This window comes from Trachemys scripta, chromosome 12, assembly GCF_013100865.1.
Source record: "Trachemys scripta elegans isolate TJP31775 chromosome 12, CAS_Tse_1.0, whole genome shotgun sequence".
NCBI classification, from domain to species: Eukaryota; Metazoa; Chordata; order Testudines; family Emydidae; genus Trachemys; species Trachemys scripta.
In genome coordinates, this window is record NC_048309.1 from 43795302 (window position 1) to 43815748 (window position 20447).

At 49.9% G+C, this 20447-nt stretch overlaps 1 protein-coding gene across 2 annotated transcripts; it reads right to left on the minus strand.

Moving 5' to 3' along the window:
- Positions 1 to 3554: 3554 nt before the first annotated feature.
- LOC117885767 (cathepsin G-like) lies at positions 3555 to 11986 on the minus strand. Of its 2 annotated transcripts, none has more exons than XM_034787191.1 (5): positions 11853 to 11986; positions 6475 to 6622; positions 5644 to 5779; positions 5035 to 5286; positions 3555 to 4199 (listed from the first exon to the last, which is right to left on the minus strand). In XM_034787191.1, the coding sequence occupies exons 1-5, from the start codon at positions 11914 to 11916 to the stop codon at positions 4053 to 4055; spliced, it is 747 nt and encodes a 248-aa protein (XP_034643082.1). In that variant the 5' UTR covers positions 11917 to 11986; the 3' UTR covers positions 3555 to 4052. The 2 variants fall into 2 exon arrangements, with proteins under 2 accessions (XP_034643082.1, XP_034643083.1); XM_034787192.1 differs by lacking the exon at positions 11853 to 11986 and adding an exon at positions 6997 to 7363.
- Between the last annotated feature and the right edge of the window lie 8461 nt (positions 11987 to 20447).

Genomic DNA, 20447 nt, shown 5'->3' on the forward strand with positions numbered 1-20447 from the left:
TAACACAGCAGAGGCAGGGATAGAACCCAGGAGTCCTGACTCTCAGATACCCCCCACTCTAACCACTAGACCCCACTGCCCTCCCAAAGTCAGGGATAGTTAGTGCCAAACAGTGACGTGTTCACTGTCCCTTACAAGCCACTCTGGTCTCAGACCTGACAAACTCACTACACCTGAGGCACTGCTTCCCCGGTATTTACCCCTGAAGGGTGGGGTTTGAGGGCTCTACTGAAAGCTGATAACTCGACAAGCCTCGTGCTCACTGTGAGATGTGCCTACAGGTACTAGTTCAGGGATAATGTCTCTATCCTGACACCTATGGCTAATGCCACTGGGCTTGTAGAGATATCCAGGGAATCACGTGGCTCGGTGACAGCCCATTCACATGGGAGAGAGCTGTGAGCCCTCCCTGGCTAGCCAGTGATGGACTACGCGATGTGACTCTGGCAGACCCAGGCAGATGGCATTAGCTAAGAACTAACAGACTCATAGCTGGAGACGAAACCTATTCACGTGTGTGTTCGTTTAACTCAAAATAGGGATGAGTCTTACAAGAGCCCATTTAGTGCTCAGACTCTGCAATGCTTGGAAGCTGTTGCCTGCATTAACCTCATGGGCAATGTCTCTATTCCAGGCCATAGGCGCCGACCCTGTGGGTGCTCCAGGGCTGGAGCACCCACAGAGAAAAATTAGTGGGTGCTCAGCACCCACTAGGGTGACCAGACAGCAAATGTGAAAAATCGGGACGGGGGTGGGAGGTAATAGACACCTATATAAGACAAAGCCCCAAATATTGGGACTGTCCCTATAAAATCGGGACATCTGGTCACCCTAGTACCCACCGGCAGCCAAGCTCCCCCATCTCCTCCCTCCCTCCAGCGCCTCTCGCTCACCGCCAGCCCTGCTGATCAACTCCTCCCCCTCCATCCCAGCGCCTCCCGTCCACCGCAAACAGCTGTTTCGCAGCATGCAGGAGGCTCTGGGAGGGATGGGGCAGAAAGAGGCAGGGGTAGGAAGAAGTGGGGCAGGGGCGGGGACTTAGGGGAAGGGGTGGAGTGGGGGCGGGAGCTGGGGTGGGGGGGGTCAAGCATCCCCCGGCTAGAGGGGAAGTCAGTGCCTATGTTCCAGGCTATGGGAAACATGTACGTTTTGCTTTATAACATTGAAAGTGTTTGCTCTGAACTTGGGGACCAGGCCAGATTCCAGGCCTCAGCTCAGATGCTGCAGCATTAACTGAGCTTTTGTATCCCATTCCCTGACCCCTGAGCAGCCAGTCCCCTGGAGCCCATACCCAGATGGGGAAAGCCCCATCTCACATTCCCCATTATCACGGACAGCACAGGCAGATGCAAATAGAGTGGCTGGATCCTAGTCATTTGTTATTCCTACTGCCCTGGTCTGACAGACAGCTCAGACTGCCGGGTTTAACAGCTGAGTGGCTGGGGCTCCCCTCACCTGGCTGACAGAGATCCAGGAGGGAAGGAAACACTCACAGGGATGGGATTTCAGAAAACTCTGTGTTGATTCCAGACAGGGCCGGCTCCAGCTTTTTTGCCGCCCCAAGCGGCGAAGAGAAAGAAAAAAAAAGAAAAAAAAAGCCACGATCGGCCGCACTCCGGTGGCTACTCTACTGCGCCGCTTCATTCTTCGGCGGCAGGTCCTTCCCTCCGAGAGGGACTGAGGGACCCGCCGCCGAATTGCCACAGAAGACCTGGACGTGCCGCCTCTTTCCATTGGTCACCCCAAGCACCTGCTTCCTGCGCTGGTGCCTGGAGCCAGCCCTGATTCCAGAGGCCACAAACTACCATGTGAAATTAACAAGTAAAGAAGGCAGGTGGAGGGAGGGGAGGGGACTTAACTATCCAGACATATGATGGAAAAGTGATGGGCAAGATACAACATTTCCTGTAAGTGTTAGACCTTTCTCTGCTAGACTGAAGAAGCTATTATTAAATATTTGTTCCCCATGTAGGTACTTATAGACTGTAATCATGTCACCCCTTAACCTTCTCTTTGTTAAGCTAAATAGATGGAGCTTCTTGAGTCTATCACTCGAAGGCAGGTTTCCAATCCTTTAATCATTCTCATGGCTCTTCTCTGAGCCCTCTCCAACTTATCACCATCCTTCTTGAATTCTGGGCCCCTGATCTGGGCACAGGGTTCCAGCGGCAGTCACACCAGGACCAAATCCAGAGGTAAAATAACCTCTGTGCTCCTACTCGAGATTCCCCTGTTTATGCATCCCAGGATCACACTGGATCTTTTGGCCACAGCGTCTCACTGGGAGCTCATGTTCACCTTGACCCCCACATCTTTCGCAGAATCCCTACTTCCCAGGAGACAGTCTGTAAATATGGCCAATGTTCTTTCTTCCTAGAGGTATACATTGAGCTATATTAAAATGCATATTGTTTGCTTGCTCCCAGTTTACCAAACAATCCAGATCACTCTCTATTGGTGACCTGCCTCTTCATTATTTATCACTCCCCCAATTTTTGAGTCATCTGCAAACATTATCAGTGCTGATTTTAAGTTTTCTTCCAGGGCATTGATAAAAATGGTAAATTGCATAGAACAAGAACAGAACCCTGAGCCCACAAGAAATGTCCATTTGGTGATGATTCCACATTTACAATTACATTTTGAGATCTATCATTTAGCCAGTTTTTAACCTATATTATGCGGGCCATGGTAATTTTACATAGTTCTAGTTTTTTAATCAACGTGTGCGGTACCAAGTCAAATGAATTCCAGAATTATAAGCATATATCATCAACACTGTTATCTTTATCAGCCAAAGTTGTAATCTAATCAAAAGGAGACAAGGTCTGTGAGGTGATATCTTTTATTGGACCAACTGTTATTGGTGAGAGAGACAAGATTTGAGCGTACATAGAGCTCTTCTTCAGGTCAGGGAAAGGTTCTCAGGGTGTCACAGCTAAGTACAAGGTTGAACAGATTGTTTAGCATAAGTAGTTAGCACATATTTCTTTCCACGCTCTTCATCACAAGCAAGCTCCGCATAGACCAGGACCCACCAACTCAAAATAGCATCAGACCCGGACAGAACAAAAGATTCAAAACTAGCAGACATATCTCCACTGTTACAATGACCAACACCCACCCCCCACAACACATCTTTCTAGATCCATGGGTCCTACACATATCCATCACAACATGTGGTGTACCTTATCCAGTGCACTAAATGCCCCAATAACAACCAGGTGGGTGAAATGAGACAACCACCCTCGAATGAACTCACACAGAAAAATGATGAAAGACAAAAACACCTTATCACCCAGCCATGGGCAAACACTTTTCACAAAATGATCACTCCAGGACCTTTCGGTCCTCATCCTCAAAGGAAACCTGCACAACATTTGCAAAAAATGAGCCTGGGAGCTTAAATTCATAACTTTGCTAGACACTAAAAAATCATGACATGAATATATACCCTGGATTTATGGCTTATTACAAAAATCTGTAATTCACCAAACCCCCTTCCCCCACACCTTTTCCACCCTCTTTCTCCCCCTATGACTTGAGAGGTGTTAACAGGCCACTTCAGTTTGAATGGTCCCTTGAAATATGTGTTAACTTCTTATGTTAAACAATCTGTTTCCACCTTGCATTGAGCTGGGACACATAGAGAACCTTTCCGGGACCTGAAGAAAAGCTCTGTGTAATCTCAAAGCTTGTCTCTCTCACTAATAGAAATTGATGCAAGAGGATATCACCTTTTCCCTCTATGGGGTACTCACTCCATACCTGCCTTTCTATATGTTTTTCTGGCACCATCCTATAGGGTTTAATAGAGAGAATCTGATCCCTGATCTAGAATCGTATAGGATAGTTCAAAAATTCGTAGAGACACACAGGGGTTTTATCCTAACATCTACAAACTCCTTCCCCCACCCCCAATCCATTCTGATACCAATTAATTCATAGCATTTTTCTAAGACTAATGAAGATAATCTGCATGTCACACGCAAAGCCTAGTTAGCCCATGGCTGGTCTAGCCAGGCAAAGAGCCAGGAAAACATGTGTCTCCTTTAATGCTGTTTCTGCAGAATGTTCTGGATCCAGGGGATGAAGGTGGAGAGTCTTGTAAACACACTTGGCTCCCACAAATCCACGTCAACATATGAAGCGATGCCCTGGGCCACTCCATCATATACCAAGGGGCCACCAGAATCACCCTGGGATTAAAAATAATCACAGTTACATATTGCACATATCTAGCACGACTTTTCAGTAGAGATTGGGTAGTGTTGGGTAGAGTTGGAGTTGGGGACAGTTGTCCAGGACAGCGGTTAAGTTTGATAGAATTGGGTAGGATTGTGTTGGGTGGGGTTTAAGTTTGAGGAAGGGTTGGGTACAGTTTTTCTGGGTGTTGTTTGAGCTTTGGATAGTGTTGGGTTGGGCTGTGTTGCGGTAGGGTTGTGTTGGGTGGGGTTTGGCTTTGGGTAGATTTGGTAGGTACGTGTTGGGGGGGTTAAGTTTGAGATACGGTTGTGTAGAGTGGGGTTTGAGTTTCGGGTAGGATTGGAAGGGTTGTGTTGGGAGAGTTGAGTTTAGGGTAGGGTTAATAGGGTTGTGTTGGGGAAAGGGATTAAGTTTGGGGTAGTGTTATGTTGGGGGGCTCAGTTTGTAGTACAGTTGGGAAGGATTTTGTTGGGGAGGGGGGTTGAGTTTCAGGTAGGATTGGTAGGGTAGTGTTGGGGGGGGGGGTTGAGTTTGGGGTAGAGTTGAATCGGGTTGTGTTGGCCAAGGTTTGAGATTAAAGAACATCAATAGCCATGTGTAATAAAGGATCTTGGCCAAGCTAGTAGGAGCTGTGCTGAGCTGGTCTCACTATCACTTCACCCTCTGGGCCGATCTGATGTCTGCATCAACACCCAGTCTCCCGAGCAGGGCTAGCTTGGTAGGGTATCACTGTGCAATTAGATATTTAGCCCTAAAAACCACCTCCCTATTCCCTCCCAGCAGTGACCTCCTGGAAACAAGGAGCCTCCAGGTCAGCAGGATACTTACCCGATAAGGTAATTTCCCCAGGCCAGGCTTCCCCACACACAGCATTGTTGAGCGGTTGTATCCAGGGTACAGATGACACATGTCGTCCTTCATGACCTCGAGGTCCACCTCACGGAGGGTATCAGTTCTTGAGTTCCAGCCAGTCCTACCCCATCCAGCCACACTGCACATGGATCCTGGTCTCACCCTGGACTTGGCATTTGGCAGGGGGATGAGTCGCACCCAGTTATTCAGCACTGCGTTGCGTGACAGCTGCCATGGACATGAGGGAAAACAGGGAACCAGATCAGCACAGAGAGCAGAGCTGAAAGGAACCAACATGTTCCAACAGAGGGAAATGGAAATGTGTCCAGTGCTTTCATGTGAAGTCACTGGGGGCAGGGTGATAGAGTGGGAGGGCAGTACCTGCAGCAGTGTGATGTCACTGACGGCAGGGTGTTGGGATAGCGGTGGTACCTCCAGTAGTGTGAGATCACTGGGGGCAGGGTGATGGGATGGGGGAGGCAGCTGCAGCACTGTGAGGTCACTGGCGGTGGGGTGATGGGATGTGGGAGGTACCTGCAGCATTGTGAGGTCACTGGGGGTGGGTTGATGGGAAGTGGATGATACCTGCAGCAGCATGATGTCATTGTTAAGGGTCTTCTTGTCATATTGCTGGTGGGGGATCTGGTGGCGCACGGGGATTTTCTGTTGGCTCCGTTCCTGTTCACTAATGTTATGGGCTCCCAGCTTGACAGTGATCTTGCTGTAAAAGCGAAGGGCAATACATGAGGCATTAGGGGCAGGAGCGTACATGAGGTGGGGGATGGGCACATGTGGGTCTGACTCATGAACAGTGACATGGAGGAGACAGGGCAGCCTGGGGTCTCTCAGGCCATGATCCCAGACTCAGCTGCTGGCCTGGAAAAATGTATATATCACTGTACACATTGCCAGCTGCGATCTGGCCCCACAGCTGGGGACTGGCTGACGTAGGGGACAAGGGGGAATGGCACAAGGGGCCTCTCCCCACTAGAGGGCGCCGTTTGTGGCACAAAGTCCATGCCCAGTGGTGTTGGGGTCCCAGCCTGTGTCCCCCAGCCCCTTGTGCTGTTCCCCTGAGCTCCTTCACTCCTTGTTCTCCCAGCACCTTGCTCCCAGCTCCCATCCAGCCCAGTGACCCCACCCAGGCTAGATCCAGACAGGTTTCTATGCCCAGGTCCCCCCCATCCCAGAGCCCTGCAGAGCTCTCCTGGGGCTGTAAGCCCCTCCCTGCCCCGATCTGGGCAATGGGGCCAGACCCCAGCTTGATTTACCCAGTGTTGGATCTGGGCTCTGCTCTCCCAGCCCGTCGTACTAACTGCTCCTTCCCTGCAACCCATGACAGCGCCAGAGCTCCCAGCTCCCCCATTACCTGCTAACCCCGACTTGCCCCGACATCCTCAGCACAGAGGCGCTTACCTTCCCTTGCAGTGAGCAGCCGTCAGCACGAAGTTTGTCTTCACCAGGAACCCTCCACATTTTCTTTTAACCTGCCCGTCTTGTATTTCCAGATAGGCCATGTAGCGTCTGGAGTGGGCCTTGGCTTCCCGGCCCCCGATAATCTCACCTGTGGGGAGACCAGGTTCATATAAGAAACCCATCATCTCCCTGGGCTGGGCTGGGATCGAGCTCCCCATCCCGAAGGGAAGTGCCCACAACCTCAACCTCCTCCCCTCACCCCCCTCACTCCCCCCTCCCCCGCCGGTGATGCTCTTGTGACAGATTTTACCATTTCAATCTGCCTGGAGCGTCAGTTGATCAAGCTGACGCCACAGGATTATTTGGGGAGGAGATGACAAAACGCATCAAGTGCCTAGATTTTAAAGCTTTATTGATAAAATAATAAAATCACAGCAGAGAGTGCTGGGAATGCTCCCACATCACTCAGGGGAAGAAAGAAAGCGTTAATGCCCCAAGGCCCTAACCCACTTTCATACTCACACCCGCACTACCCAGACTGGCCAGGTCTGGGTGTAATGTCAGAAGAAGAAGAGAGTGGGGGGAAGGTGGACGGGAGTGCTATCCTGGGCCCAGGTCGTCCAACAATCCGCTGTGTTCTCCGAATTGCTCCAGCTCTCAGGAGGGTTTTTAAGTCCTGGGCTCCTTTGGGGGTGTTCCATTCCACAACCTCTGTTCCTGGTGCTTTTTGTGCCAGTCAAAACCGGCTTTCTGTGGTCTCCTAGACTTTCCCCAAAACACACCGGCTAGACTCTGTTGTTCTCTTTGTTTTCCTCTGTGCTGACCTTCACTTGCCTCACTTGTTATGGGCTGGCTCTGCAGGTCTGTGTCTGTTCCATTCTGGGCCCCCCTCGTTCTTGGCCAGCAGCCGAGAGTCAGATGTGTGCTGTGGCCTTGAGCTGGCTGGAGTTAGTGTTTTATCTTCGAGCCTAGCAGGAGCGTGGAGTTAACCCGTTCTCTGCTCTTCTTCTTTCTCTTCCCCCCTCGGCCTCTCGTGATCTGCAAAGGAAACTTCCACTCCCCAATCGCACACCTTTGACCCTCCCCAAAATGCTTTGCGTTGCTCGCAACAGTGTTAGCTACATACAATGCTGATCTGCCTTCCCTGGAGACTCCCTGAGGGAGGGGGGACCATTGGGGTGTGACACTCTCCTTGGGGGATCCCTGTGCCTGGAACCCTGCCCCCTGCTCCATTCTCCCTCACAGACACCCCATGGGGCCAGAGGGTAAATCTGAAGCTTATCCCTCACTGGGTGGGGAATCGTACCAAACACACTGGGAGTTGGTCAGTGTCATGAACATACAGCTGAGGGTAGCATAAAATCCCTCCTTTACTTGTAAGGGGTTAAGAAGCTCAAATAATCTGGTTGGCACCTGACTAAAAGGACCAGTAAGGGGAGAAGATACTTTCAAATCTGTTGGGGAAGATTTTTGTTTTGTCTCTTGTTGTTGTTTTCTCCAGGACAGGGAGGGACCAGGGTCAGGAAAAATACATCTCCTAAAGCCATATCTGAAAGAAGTATCTAAAAGTACAAATTGTGAGTAATAGCAAGAAAATGCATTAGGCTATCTTTTGTTTGGCTTGTAAACTTTCCCTATGCCAAGAGGAAGGTTTATTCCTGTTTTTTGTAACTTTAAAGTTTTGCCTAGAGGGGAATCCTCTGTGTTTTAATTCATACTACCCTGTAAAATTATCTTCCATCCTGATTTTACAGAGGTGCTTCTTTTACTTTTTTCTTTATAATAAAGTTCTGTTTTTAAGAACCTGATTGGTTTTTAGTGTTCTAAAACCCAAGGGTCTGGTCTGCGCTCACCTTGTTTACCTATTTGGTTGGTATATTATTCTCCAGCCTCCCCAGAAAAGGGGTTGAAGGGGCTTGGGCGGATATATTGGGGAAACAAGAACTCCAAGTGGTCCTTTTCCTGAATCTTTGTCTAACTCACTTGGTGGTGGCAGCATACCATCCAAGGACAAGGAAAAATTTGTGCCTTGGGGCAGTTTTAACCTAAGCTGGTAAATATAAGTTTAGAGGGTCTTTCATGCGGGTCCCCACATCTGTACCCTAAAGTTCAAAGTCGGGAGGAAACCCTGACAGTCAGTAATCACACTGCCTTGAGGTAACAGCTTTGGGGATCAAGGTCACACCAGATTAGGTCAGACAGCCCCCAGAAGGACACTGAAAGGTCTCCTGTGGATGCTTCTCCTTCTCCATGAGCCCACACTGACCAACCAGGGCTGGTCCAAGACTGACCTGCCAAACGTTTGGTCCAATGGAAAATTGTAGGTTTTACTAATAATATTTGTTCTCAGAAAGCCTTGTCTCGAACCTGTCTGAATTATTATGGTGCAACTGATTCTTTCTCTCCAGTTGTGGGTAATATTTAGGTGAGAAGTTTCAGGTTTTGGTCATTGTAAAAGAAACACTTTTGATGGTTTTTCCCATGGAAAAATAAAAAAAAGTTTTGTGATCAGCTCTGAAGAAGTCTCCACCCAGGTGGGTGTTTTTTTTGGAAAATCCCACCTTTAACACATGGCTTTAGTTACATTAGACTGAGATCCAGGCCCCCATTATATCAGGTGCTGCACAGACCCACAATCCCTGCCCCCAACAGTGTCCAGTTCAGACAGACACAGGCATAATCTTCTCATTGTACAGATGAGGAAACTGAGGCCCAGGGAGATTGTTTCTAAACCTACCAAGGGATTTGGGTGCCCAGTTCCTATCAGCACTGCATGAAAATCCCAGTCCCAGATACTGGCCCAAGGTCCCCACAGGGAGCCTGGGCTGAGCTGGGAACAGGTCCCAAATTTCTTGGGTCCCAGGCCTGTGCCTTAGCCCCATGGCTGGGCTCCCTGTCTGGAACATGGATTGGCAGTGGGGTCCCAAAGGAGCCGGGGGGTGGGGAATGGGCCACCTAACCTCTTGGGCTGCTCTGAGAGCCCCAGCCACACTCAGGAAAGGCTGCAGGGTTTGCTACAGCCCCTTGGCCCCAGCAGGATTGGGGGGAGACCCTCACAGCTGCTCACAGATCCCCCTGCTGGGTCAGGGTCCTGCTCCTCACAGGCCCCAATCCCCCTTCCCCCAACAATCACCAGCCCAGGCCCCAGGGGGCAGGAGAAAGGCTGCAGGGAACAGGCCCAGGATCAAGAGCTGCATCGTCAGAGCCATCCAGGCATGGGCACGGAGCCTCTGCCTCAGCCTGGGGGGTTATATGGACCAGGCAGAGGGAAGGGAGGGCAGGGCCTGGCAACCACAGGGACACGTACCCTGTAGCCCAGAAACCCCCACCCTGGATGGGCTAGGGGCAGAGATGCCCACTGAGGAAAACTCAGGTCACAGACGCACCCACGTCGAGGGGGGGGCGGTCTCCTTGGCTCTGGTGCCCACCCAGCCTGGCTGGGGAAGTGGCTAACACTGCTCAGCCCTACCACTGGTGTAAGAAATGCCCTGGGCCTTCTCTGCACCTAAATACCCAGGCCCATAGATTTCAAGGCAAGGAGGGATAATTGTGACCATCCAACCTGGCCCCCTGGATACTCCGGAGCCAGAACCCACCCAGGGACTCCACCACAGCCCCAAGTCAGTTGTTCCCCTGGCTCCATGTTTAATGTTTGCATATTAGTCTCAGCCAGACCTTTGCTGACTCCAGCTCCCGGCTGTCGTGTCTTTTCCTGCGTTAGCCAGTGAGGTTGAAGAGCCCCCTGCTCTCAGAAACCCCCTCCCCATGGAGGTTCCTACATACAGGGGCTGAGTCCCCTCTTCACCTCCAATACCCTCAGGAAATCGCTCTCCTTGAAGCACTCCCCGCCAGGCAGAACTCCAGATCTTGGCTTGTTCTGGAACTCTTTCCAATTCGCCAACATCCTGCTGGAAGTGTGGACACCAGAACTGGACACAGTTTCCAGTTGTGGTCTCACCAAGGCCGTATCCAGAAGTGACCCCACCTCCCCTGGCTTACACACCCAAGGATGGCGTTCATCCACTTATCTAGAGCATTGCACCAGGAGCTCATATTGGTTGGTTTTCAAGGTTTAACCCAACCCCCAACACTAGCATTGGCCTATCGTCTCCCTCTGGACCCTCTGGTTTCAGATGAATGGTTTCATCTCCCAGGCGCCTCTGACAGTCTTGGCCTTAAGACAATCACTCCCCAATCCAGAGTTAGCCAGAGTGCACCCCAGAGGACAGCCTTGGGAGATAAAAGGAGATAAAATCCCCTGGGGTTTAGTTGACAGGCCCCTGCCTCTGTCAGTGATGTGGAAAGTTCATGCTTTGGAAAGCCACATGGTAACAGCTGTGCAACATCTGGAACCCAGAACAACTGGGCTTCCTGCTTCCAGCTTTTGATACCTGAGTTGCTGGAAGTCATTCACCTCTAGGGGGCGCAGGCTCTGATATGGCCTTAGGGCGGGGGACTGGCTGGCTCAGGAAGTGGAGAATGGGACATGGGGTCTTTACCCTTGAGGGCAGCTCACTGCTGTTGTCACTGTTGCAAAGGATTATTTTTACCCTTCCCCAGGTCTTCCTTACATGGGCTGTGGGTGACACTGATCAGTATCAGTGCTACATGAGACAATATGACCCAATCCCCTGTGACAGTCTCTACCCCTGTTTTCACCCCTTTACAGGACGGTGATAAATTTCATACAAACTGTGCCTCGTGAAATCTCTCTCAGCACATGTTTCTGCAGTCTTGCTGGCTGAATTGCCTGTAACCAGGATCCTTCTCCCAGTCCAATGCTGCTTCCTTTGTACTTCTGGTGTTGTGAATTCCGTGGGTAGAGAGAAAGGAAGACATCATTTGGGGCGTCTGCTCCCCCTTCTTCTAGTTCTTTCTCTTCTTCGAAAATCATCTCCAGCTGAGGTTTAGGAGACTGACAGTCCGTGCGGCCAGGAACCCAAGATGTGTCTTTGACAAGATGTAAATTTTTCACTCATGTCCTCTTTCCTACCCAAGAATGGTCACTTAACCAGGTGATGGTCCATTTAAATACACTGACACCTGGCTGAGATGGCAGTTGGCGTTTTGTCTCTGGGGAACTGGTTTGTGGCTGCTCCCCAGACTTGGAACATGTTGTCGTAACAATATACAGTAGAATCTTATAACTTTACATGCCACACATATTTTACCAGGACAATAATGATTAGCAAATTATGAGTTTTTAGATGATACCTCACAAGACATGTACTGTATAAAATGTAGCATAGTCCTGTAAAAGGGGTGAACATAGAGGTACAGACTGTCACAGGCCCCTAGATACCACTCTCTGAACCCCATCCTTGAGACCCTGCCATTGAACTTAAAGTCCCAGGGCTCCCGAACCCAACCATACTCACCAGCCCAAGTCCCTGAGGGCAGAAGAAAGGCCATGAGGAGCAGGAGCAAGATCTGTACCTGCATATTTGCAGTCAGTACAGGGACGGTGCATTTGCCTCAGCCCTGGGGCCTTTATAGACTCAGCTTGGGGGAGATCAAGGAGGCAGGAAACCTCAGGGTTGCCCACACACTAATCTAAATGCAGGGCTCAGGCATCTCAGTTTCCAACCACAACCAACCACACAGGCTGCGGGGGAAGGACAAGCCGTGCGTCAGCCAGAGATCCTTCACAGCTGCCTGGATGCTGCCCAGCTGGGTCCCTGCACATCTGGATGGATGATGTACCACTGGATGAAGAAGACCCTGGTGGGGACATGTCTAGCAGGATCCAGGGCTACTCTGGGTGCTGGCTCACAGCTGGGCACATCTGGGGTTCTTAATCACCAGGCCCCATCCACGCTCGGCTCCTGCCCGTCTCTGTGGTGGGGGCCGTGGGTGACAGCGACTGATCTCGGTGGTGGGTGGGATCATGGCCTTTTGATCTTTCTCGTGTGGCCCAGCATGAGCAGGGTGGGGCTGGGCACAGCAGCTATGGGCCCCAATCACGGCGACCGCAGTGGGAAGGTTTCTGAGAAGCCTCCCGGTGAGTCTGTGACCATGCAAAAGGGATGTGGCAGCCTCTGTGATGCTGTACAACTGGGAGCTATGACTGTGCAACACCAGAGGGGAAATGATACAGCAGAGCCAAGGATAGAACCCAGGAGTCCTGGCTCCCATCCTCCTGTGACCCCACTGGTGCCACCCAGCAAAGTGCTCACTGTCCTTCACAAGCCACTCCAATCTCAGACCTAACAAACTCACTACACCTCAGACACCGCTTCCCTGGCAATTAGTCCTGAAGAGTGGCGTGTGAGGGCTCTACTGAAAGCTCGTAACTTGTCAAGCCTCATGCGCATTGTGAGCCATGCGTACGAGTACTAGTTCAGGGCTAGCGTGCTTATCTTAACACCTACAGATAAGGGCTTGGAGTGACCAATCAGGAAATCTCATGGCTTGGGGATGGCCCGTTCATATGGGAATGAACTGTCAGTCCTCCTTGGAGTACAGCAGGGATCGGCAACCTTTGGCACGCGGCCCGTCAGGGAAAGCCGCTGGTGGGCCGGGACAGTTTGTTTACCTGCAGTGTCCAGGTTCAGCAGATCACAGCTCCCACTGGCTGCGGTTCGCCATTCCAGGCCAATGGGGGCTGCGGGAAGCGGCAGCCAGCACATCCCTTGGCCCACACCGCTAACTAACAGCTGGAGACCAGACTGTTCATCTGTGTGTTCATTTTGCTCAAAAGAGGAATGAGTCTTGCAAGACTGTATTGAGTGTTCAGACTGTGAAATGCTGCAAAGTTCCTGCCTGCAGCAATCTCACCTGCAATGTCTGTATTCCAGGCTATAAGGAAACATGTAAGTTTTGCTTTATAACACTGAAAATATTTGCTCTAAACATGGGAACCCAGGCACCTGAATTTCTTCCCCACCCCCTTCCCCACCCATCCTGAAGGACTATCCAAATTAGATGGGCCATCACAAACTGTCACTTTACAAAGGATTGGAGAATGGCCCTCTCCCTCCTGGGAAATGCTACCTGCAAGGAAGTACTGTGGGCTTGCAAGCTGAATGAAGAAAATAAAAGGAAGCCACAGGTCGATTTTTTAACCAACACAGGCTCTTTCCTTGATTGTGGCTTTTTAGGGATCTAGTAAAGTCGGCTGCAACAATTCCTACTCCTAGGGGAATTCTGTGCCAAAAAAAATTAAATTATGTGCTAAAAAATTAAAAATTCTGCAGGCTGGGGCGCAGTGGAGTGGGAGGCCCTGCATCCCTCCTGCCACCCAACTCACAGGTGGCAGTCTCCCCCTCTCCCAGGCCCCCTGTTTGTGGTCCCCTGTTTGCTAGCTCCCCTTGGTCGCTTAGCCTCTGGCTTTTAAGGCCTTCTCCCCTAGGTCAACCCTACGCCCTTGTTAATCACACATAAAATCCTCTCTGATAAAGTTTGCAGAAGATACAAAAATTGGGGAAGTTGTAAATAATGAAGAGGACAGGTCACTGACCCAGAGACATCTTGATCCTTTGGTAAACTGGATACAAGCAAATAATGTGTTTAAATACAGCTAAATGTTAATGTGTACATGTAGGAATAAAGATTTCAGGTCCTTCTTACAGGATGGGGGATTCTATCCTGGGAATCAGTGACTTGGAAAAAGATTTTGGGGTCTTGGTGAATATTCAGCTGAACATGAGCTCCCAGTGTGGCGCTGTGGCTGAAAGCGCTAATGCGATCTTGGGATGCATAAACAGGGGAATCTAGAGTAGGAGCAGCAAGGTTATTTTTCCTCTCTATGTGGCACTGGTGCCACTGATGGGCTCGGATACTGTGTCCAGTTCTGGTGCCCACAGATCAAGTAGGATGTTGATAAATTGGAGCGGGTTCAGAAAAGAGTCATGAGAATGATTAAATTAGAAAACCTGCCTTACAGTGATAGACTCAAGGAGATCAGTCTAAAGTTTAAGAAAGAGAAGGTTACCAGGTTCCTTGATGACAGGCTATAAGTAAGCTTATGTTTTAGTCAGTGGTATTTTTAGTAAAAATCATGGACAGGTCATGGCCAGTAAACAAAAATTCACGGCCTGTGACCTGTCCATGACTTGTACTATATACCCCTGACTAAATCTTGGGCGGGGGGCAGCCTGGGGGTGCTGCAGGTGCTCTGGGGGGAGCAGCCTGGGATCCCCACTGGTGCTGGGATGGGGGTTTGGCAGGGCTGGCAGGCTCCCTACCCAGCGGCTCCACGTGGCTCCTGGAAGTGGCAACATGCCCCTGCAGCCCCTAGGCGGATGCGTTGTCAGACAGCTCCATGCACTGACTCCGCCCCAAGAACCTGCTCTGCAGCTCCCTTTGGCCGGGAACCATGGTCAATGGAAGCTGCAAGGGCAGTGCCTGCATGTGGAGGCAGCATGCAGAACCGCCTGGCCATGCCTCTGCATTGGAGCCGAGGAATGTCACCGCTTGCAGGGAGCCCCCCAAGGTAAGCGCCGCCCAGAGCCCTCACCCCCTCCTGCACCCTAACCCCTAGTCTTTAGCTCCCTCCCACACCCAAACTCCTGCTGCTGTTGGGGGAGGGGGGCGAGGTGACCCGAGACTGTCCCAGCAGTGCCCTGTGAAGCTGGCCCAGGGGCTGCCTGAGCTGTTTAGGCAGGCCCCGGGCCAGCTGCACTGGCCACTGCAGAAGTCACATAGGTCCCAGAAAGTCACAGAATCCATGACTTGTGTGACCTCCGTGACAAACTCACAGCCTTAGCTATAAGTATCTACCTGGGCAACAAATATTTAATCACGGCTCTCCAGTCTAGCAGAGGAAGATCTAACATGATCCAATGGCTGGAAGTTGAAGCCAGACAAATTCAGACTGGAAATAAGGTGTAATATTTTTAACAGTGAGAGTAATTAACCACTGGAACAATTTACCAAGAGTCATGGTGGATTCTCCATCACCGGCAATTTTTAAATCAAGGTTGGATGTTTGTCAAACAGATCTGCTCTAGGATTATTGTGGAGCAGTTCTCTGCCCTGTGTGATACCAGAACTCACACAAGATGTTCAGAATGGTCCCTTCTGGCCTGGGAATCTGTGAAGCCATGAATGCTTCTCAACTGTCCCCTGCCCTGAGTGTGGGTGTGAGCCGAGGGGAAGGACGTGGATCAGAGACACCAGACCCCACTGTGACACTGCACCCCATATTCATCATAGTGGTATGATTATGATATGATTATGACATCATTATGATGGATCTTATACAAGAAATGTCTTATGAGATGTCTTTGGAGAAATTATGATTTGCTGACAATGACTATCCTATTAGTATGCATGCATCATTTTTTTTATCTGGAGTTATGAATATTGACTAGGGATCTGTATTTCAAATGTGCTTACTCTGGGTAGCACCCAATGTGAAGGGTTTCCCCCAGAGTGCCACCTAGAACTGGGGTACCGCTGAGCCCGCTCACCCACCAGCCTGGGCTCCCTCTCACTCTGTACTGCTGTGACAAGCTGCAAAGTCCTCCAGCCTGCACTTTCACCGCATTCATACAGGAAGGGGCACACCCAGCTGCAGTTACATGCAGGCAGGCTCTCTGACCAGCCCCTGCATGGGAAGGCTACTCCCAGCTCCACAGGCAAGCAATCCCTCTGTACAAAGCAAGCTCATAAAATTCGCCCCCTCCCTCAATGTGGAGAGGAATATGAAACAGCCTTTTGCCCCTGAGTTATGATTCCCACACACTTCACTCCAACTCATTGGTTTAGATAAAGAAAATGTTTATTAACTTCAAAAGATAGATTTTCCGTGATTATAAGTGATAGCAAACAGTTCAAAGCAGATTACCTAGGAAATAAGCAAAAACCGCAAACTAAACATAATATACTAAATAGATAGGATATGAATAGCAGATTCTCACCCTAAGAGATAATACAAGCAGGCTGCAGATTCTTAAGGGGCAAGCTACACTTGCTTTATAGCTTGGAATCCCCAGGTGTTTCATTCACAGGCTAAAAATCCCTTTCCCCCAGTTCAGTCTTTGTCCCTCAGGTGTTTCCCGGAGTCCTCTAGTGTGGGGAGCGAAGAACACCCAATGATGTCACTCCCTGCTTTATATAGCTTTTGCATATGGCGGGAACCTTTTGGTCTGTGGAAAAATACTGACATCCCAAGATGGAGTCTAGAGACATGTGGTCTCATCACATGTCCTTGCAGAGTCATGGCAGCCATTACTTGGAGGCTGTCTGTAGCATTCTCAGGAAGGCTCCCTAGGTGGGAGATAAGCTTCTCCTAAGGCCCATTGTTTTTTTTTTCCTAATGGCCCATTGCCCCAAATAGGCCCTTCCCCACCCAATATCTAGACTGGAAGCATCTTGTCTAGTTGGCGTTACCTAGGTGTAACTACATTTGAAATACAAATACATAGTCAATATTCATAACTTCATATACAAAAATGCATGTACATGCATACAAATAGGATAATCATATTCAGCAAATCATAACGTTTCCAATGACACCTCATGTCTTGTATTGCATAAAATACTTCATAACTATGTCATAATCATATCATAATAATATCACTATGAAGAATATGAGGTGCAGTGTCACACCCACGACGAGCCTTTCAGGTACAACAATGAAGAAGCCAGACAGTGCTGATGGCTCATCCACAAAGACAATGAACCATGGAAGAGCTTAGCCTTCCTGTGAATGTTTCAGCCAGCCTAAGTAATGTCTACTATCACTCAGCAAGGGCATGTGACCAGACCACCTGATACTGAACTCCATTTTGGTACCTGTATTTTTCCACAAACTGGGCTGGGAATTCAGGAGACTATATAAGGTGGGAAGTGACATCATGATTTCTCTTCACTCCTGCACAACTTAACACCTGAAAGAAGCTCTGAAAGACAAAGGACCTGGAACAGGGGAGGGGAACCCAGGCTGCAAAGCAATTGCAGTCTGTGCCTTAAGAATCTGCAAGTCTGCTTGTATCATCAGTCAGGATGAGAAATTGCTAATTCAAATCCTGTCTATCTAGTATCTTAGGCTCGGTTTGCATTTTTGTTTATTTACTAGGTAATCTGTTTGATCTGTTTGCTATCCCTTATAATCACTTAAAATCTATCTTTCTATAGTTAATACACTTTTTTATATTTTATCTTAACCAGTGTGTTTTGAGTGAAGTGTCTGGGAAAATCTCTGCTTGGTTAACATAGGCTTGTTGTGCATATCTTCCCCACGTGAAGGGGAAAGCAAACTATATTAGTGAGCTTGCATTATACATATCACTGTGCAGTGCAAGATGGTATAATATTGGGTTTATACTCCAGCAAGGGTGCAAGGCTGGGGAGCTAAGAAGTTGGCTGGTGTCTTCTGTCTGTCTTTGAGTGACTTGTGTAGAGCACTCTGGTAGCTCTGGGTATGTGGCGCCACCTGCTGTCATGTGGGGTGATCATAGAATCATAGAACCATGGAAGAGATCTCAGGAGGTCATCTAGTCCAACCCCCTGTTCAAAGCAGGACCAACCCCAACTACAGGACCTGGAGAGGCTGGCTGAATCACCAGCAGAGTAGTGTGAGAGAGGCCTGTCCAGATGGGAGGTTAGGGAGCACAGCTATTCCCAGATCACACCCCAGGGGTGACATCCCCCATCTATGCTAGCATCATTTCCCACAGACCCCTTGATGAAGGTGGGAAAATAAAGTGTCTGATTCTCAACTCGCCCTGAGCCAGCCAGTCCCCACACCATGTAGAGATGAAAGAGATTAAACCTGGTTCTGACATTGCATGGTTGGGGGGAATTATAGAGATATTGATAGAGGCATGTGTGTGCATGTGTGACGTTACACCCCATATTCTTTTAGAAATATGCTTATGATATGAATATGACATAACTAAGATATATTTTATGCAAGATGAGTCTTTTGAGATATCATTGGAAAGATTATGATTTACTGAATGTGATTATCCAATTTGTATGCATATATCATTGTGTATCTGGAGTTAGGAATATTGACTATGTAACAATTACAACAGTGTTTTCACTTGGGAATGCCCACCAGACAGTAGGCAAACAGCCTGGATGGGCCACTAAGGAAAACAATAGAACTTTGAAAATGCTAATCTCACTCCTTCTTGAGAAGTTTCCTGGGATGCTGCTTTGACACTGCAGGGACAGGTGATTAGGTCACCTGGTACTGGACACCATCTTGACTTGCTGGTACTTTTCCACTGAAGGAGGGGGGAATAAAACAGGGAAACAAAAGATTCCAGCCATATGTAAATCCTATTTAAGGCTGGAGAGTGAGTTAATCAAGGTGGCCAGTTCTTCACTGAATCCCTGCCCAGGATGACTGCTGGAAATACCTAGGACTGATCTGGGGAAGAAGGGCTGGGACCCAGGCTGAGACAGGGGTCTGGCCTCTGAACAGAAATACCTGGGACTTTAAGATGTAAGCAAAAGCAGTTTGTCTTCAAGGAACTCTGCAACCTGCCTAAACCAACATTTAGGGTGAGAAATTATTATTTGTAACCAGCTTCATTAGTGTCTTCAGCGTAGTTTGCATGTTTGTTTATTTTGCTCAGTAATCTACTTTGATCTGTTTGCTATCCCTATAATCATTTAAAATCTGTCCTTTGTAGTTAATAAACTTGTTTTTATTTTCTATAAACCAGTTTGTGCAATTAATATCGGGGGGGGGGGGGGGAAAAAAAGTGGTTATCTCCCTCTACATTGATGGAGGGGGCGATTTTTATGAGCTTGCATTGTACAGATCTCTATACATTGCAAGACAATATAATTTTGGGTTTACACCCCAAAGGAGGTGTGAACGTTAGTGCTGGGCAAATCCCTGAGCTGAATCCTCCCACTCAGAGCTGATTTCAGTCTCTGTGTCTGCAGCTAGGTGTGGCCCTACCTGTGTGTGTGCTAGAGAAGGTTTGAGGGCCTGGCAGAGCAAGGATAGGGTGAGGAAGCCCAGGTTGGTGGAAAGGGTGGGCTCAGTGGGACCCCAATATATCAGGTGTCATCCCAAAGGTGGGGGGGAGCAACCTGTCACAATGGGGATAGGTGGACTGGGGTGTGGAGAGACAGATATGGATGTTGATGCATAGGTGGATGGGGATGGGGATAGATAGATGGATGGGGAAGGGGATAGACAGATGGAGGGGACAGGTAGATAGATGGGGATGGATAGATAAATGGGTAAGGATAGATGGATGGGGATGGATAGGTATAGATAGATAGATTAGATTAGGTAGGGATGGATGCATGGGGATGGGGATAGATAGATGGATGGGGATTGGCAGTACTGAGTTTACCATGGCACCACTGGTGCCTTGGCACTGGGCCCAGGCTCCAAGGGGGCCCCGGCCCGGCCCGCTCTGCTTGGGCTGCAGCCCAAGGCCCCGGCAGCTCTTCTTCACCCCCGCCTCTGTCCCGTCCCCAACGGCAGCCAAGCTCCCCCCTCCCCTGCCTCTTCTCCGCTTCCTCCCGCAGCGTGCTGCATTCCTGCTCCTCCCCCACCCTCCCAGCGGTTCCCCCACCACTTAACAGCTGTTTGCTGGCGCTCCGGGAGGGAGAGGGAGGAGCAGCATCGCAGCGCACTCGGGTGAGGAAGCAGAGAAGAGGTGGGGGCCTTGGGGCAGGGGGTGGAATTGGGGCAGAGCGGAGCAAAGGTGGGGCCCCCGCACTCCCCCTACACATACCCCCGCCCCGCCGTGAGCCACTCAGGGCAGGGGCCAGGCTGGAGGGCTGGGAGCACCCCACAACCCCAGCCCACACCTCCAGCCCCCTGCCCTCACTCCTGCACCCCCCACACATCCCCAGCCCTCCCATACCCGATGCCCTGACTCCTGCACCACCCCACCCCAACCCTGAGCACCAAACAGGAGCTCTTGCACCCTCCCCCCACACACGTTCCCACCTGCACCCCTTGCACCAAAAAGGAGCTGCTCCAGGTAAGCGCTCCACACCCCAGCCTCCTGCCCCATCCCTGAGCCCCCTCCCGCACCCTATCTGCCTCC

What these genes read in the sequence shown, in the direction of transcription:
- LOC117885767 (XM_034787191.1), bottom strand. Translation starts at nt 11,916, where the DNA reads ATGCAGGTACAGATCTTGCTCCTGCTCCTCATGGCCTTTCTTCTGCCC. An exon ending in GCTGCTCACTGCAAGGGAAG is followed by an intron (nt 5,780 to 6,474) that starts GTAAGCGCCTCT and finishes TCGCTTTTACAG; the next exon opens with CAAGATCACTGTCAAGCTGG. An exon ending in TGGGGAAATTACCTTATCGG is followed by an intron (nt 4,200 to 5,034) that starts GTAAGTATCCTG and finishes TTTTAATCCCAG; the next exon opens with GGTGATTCTGGTGGCCCCTT.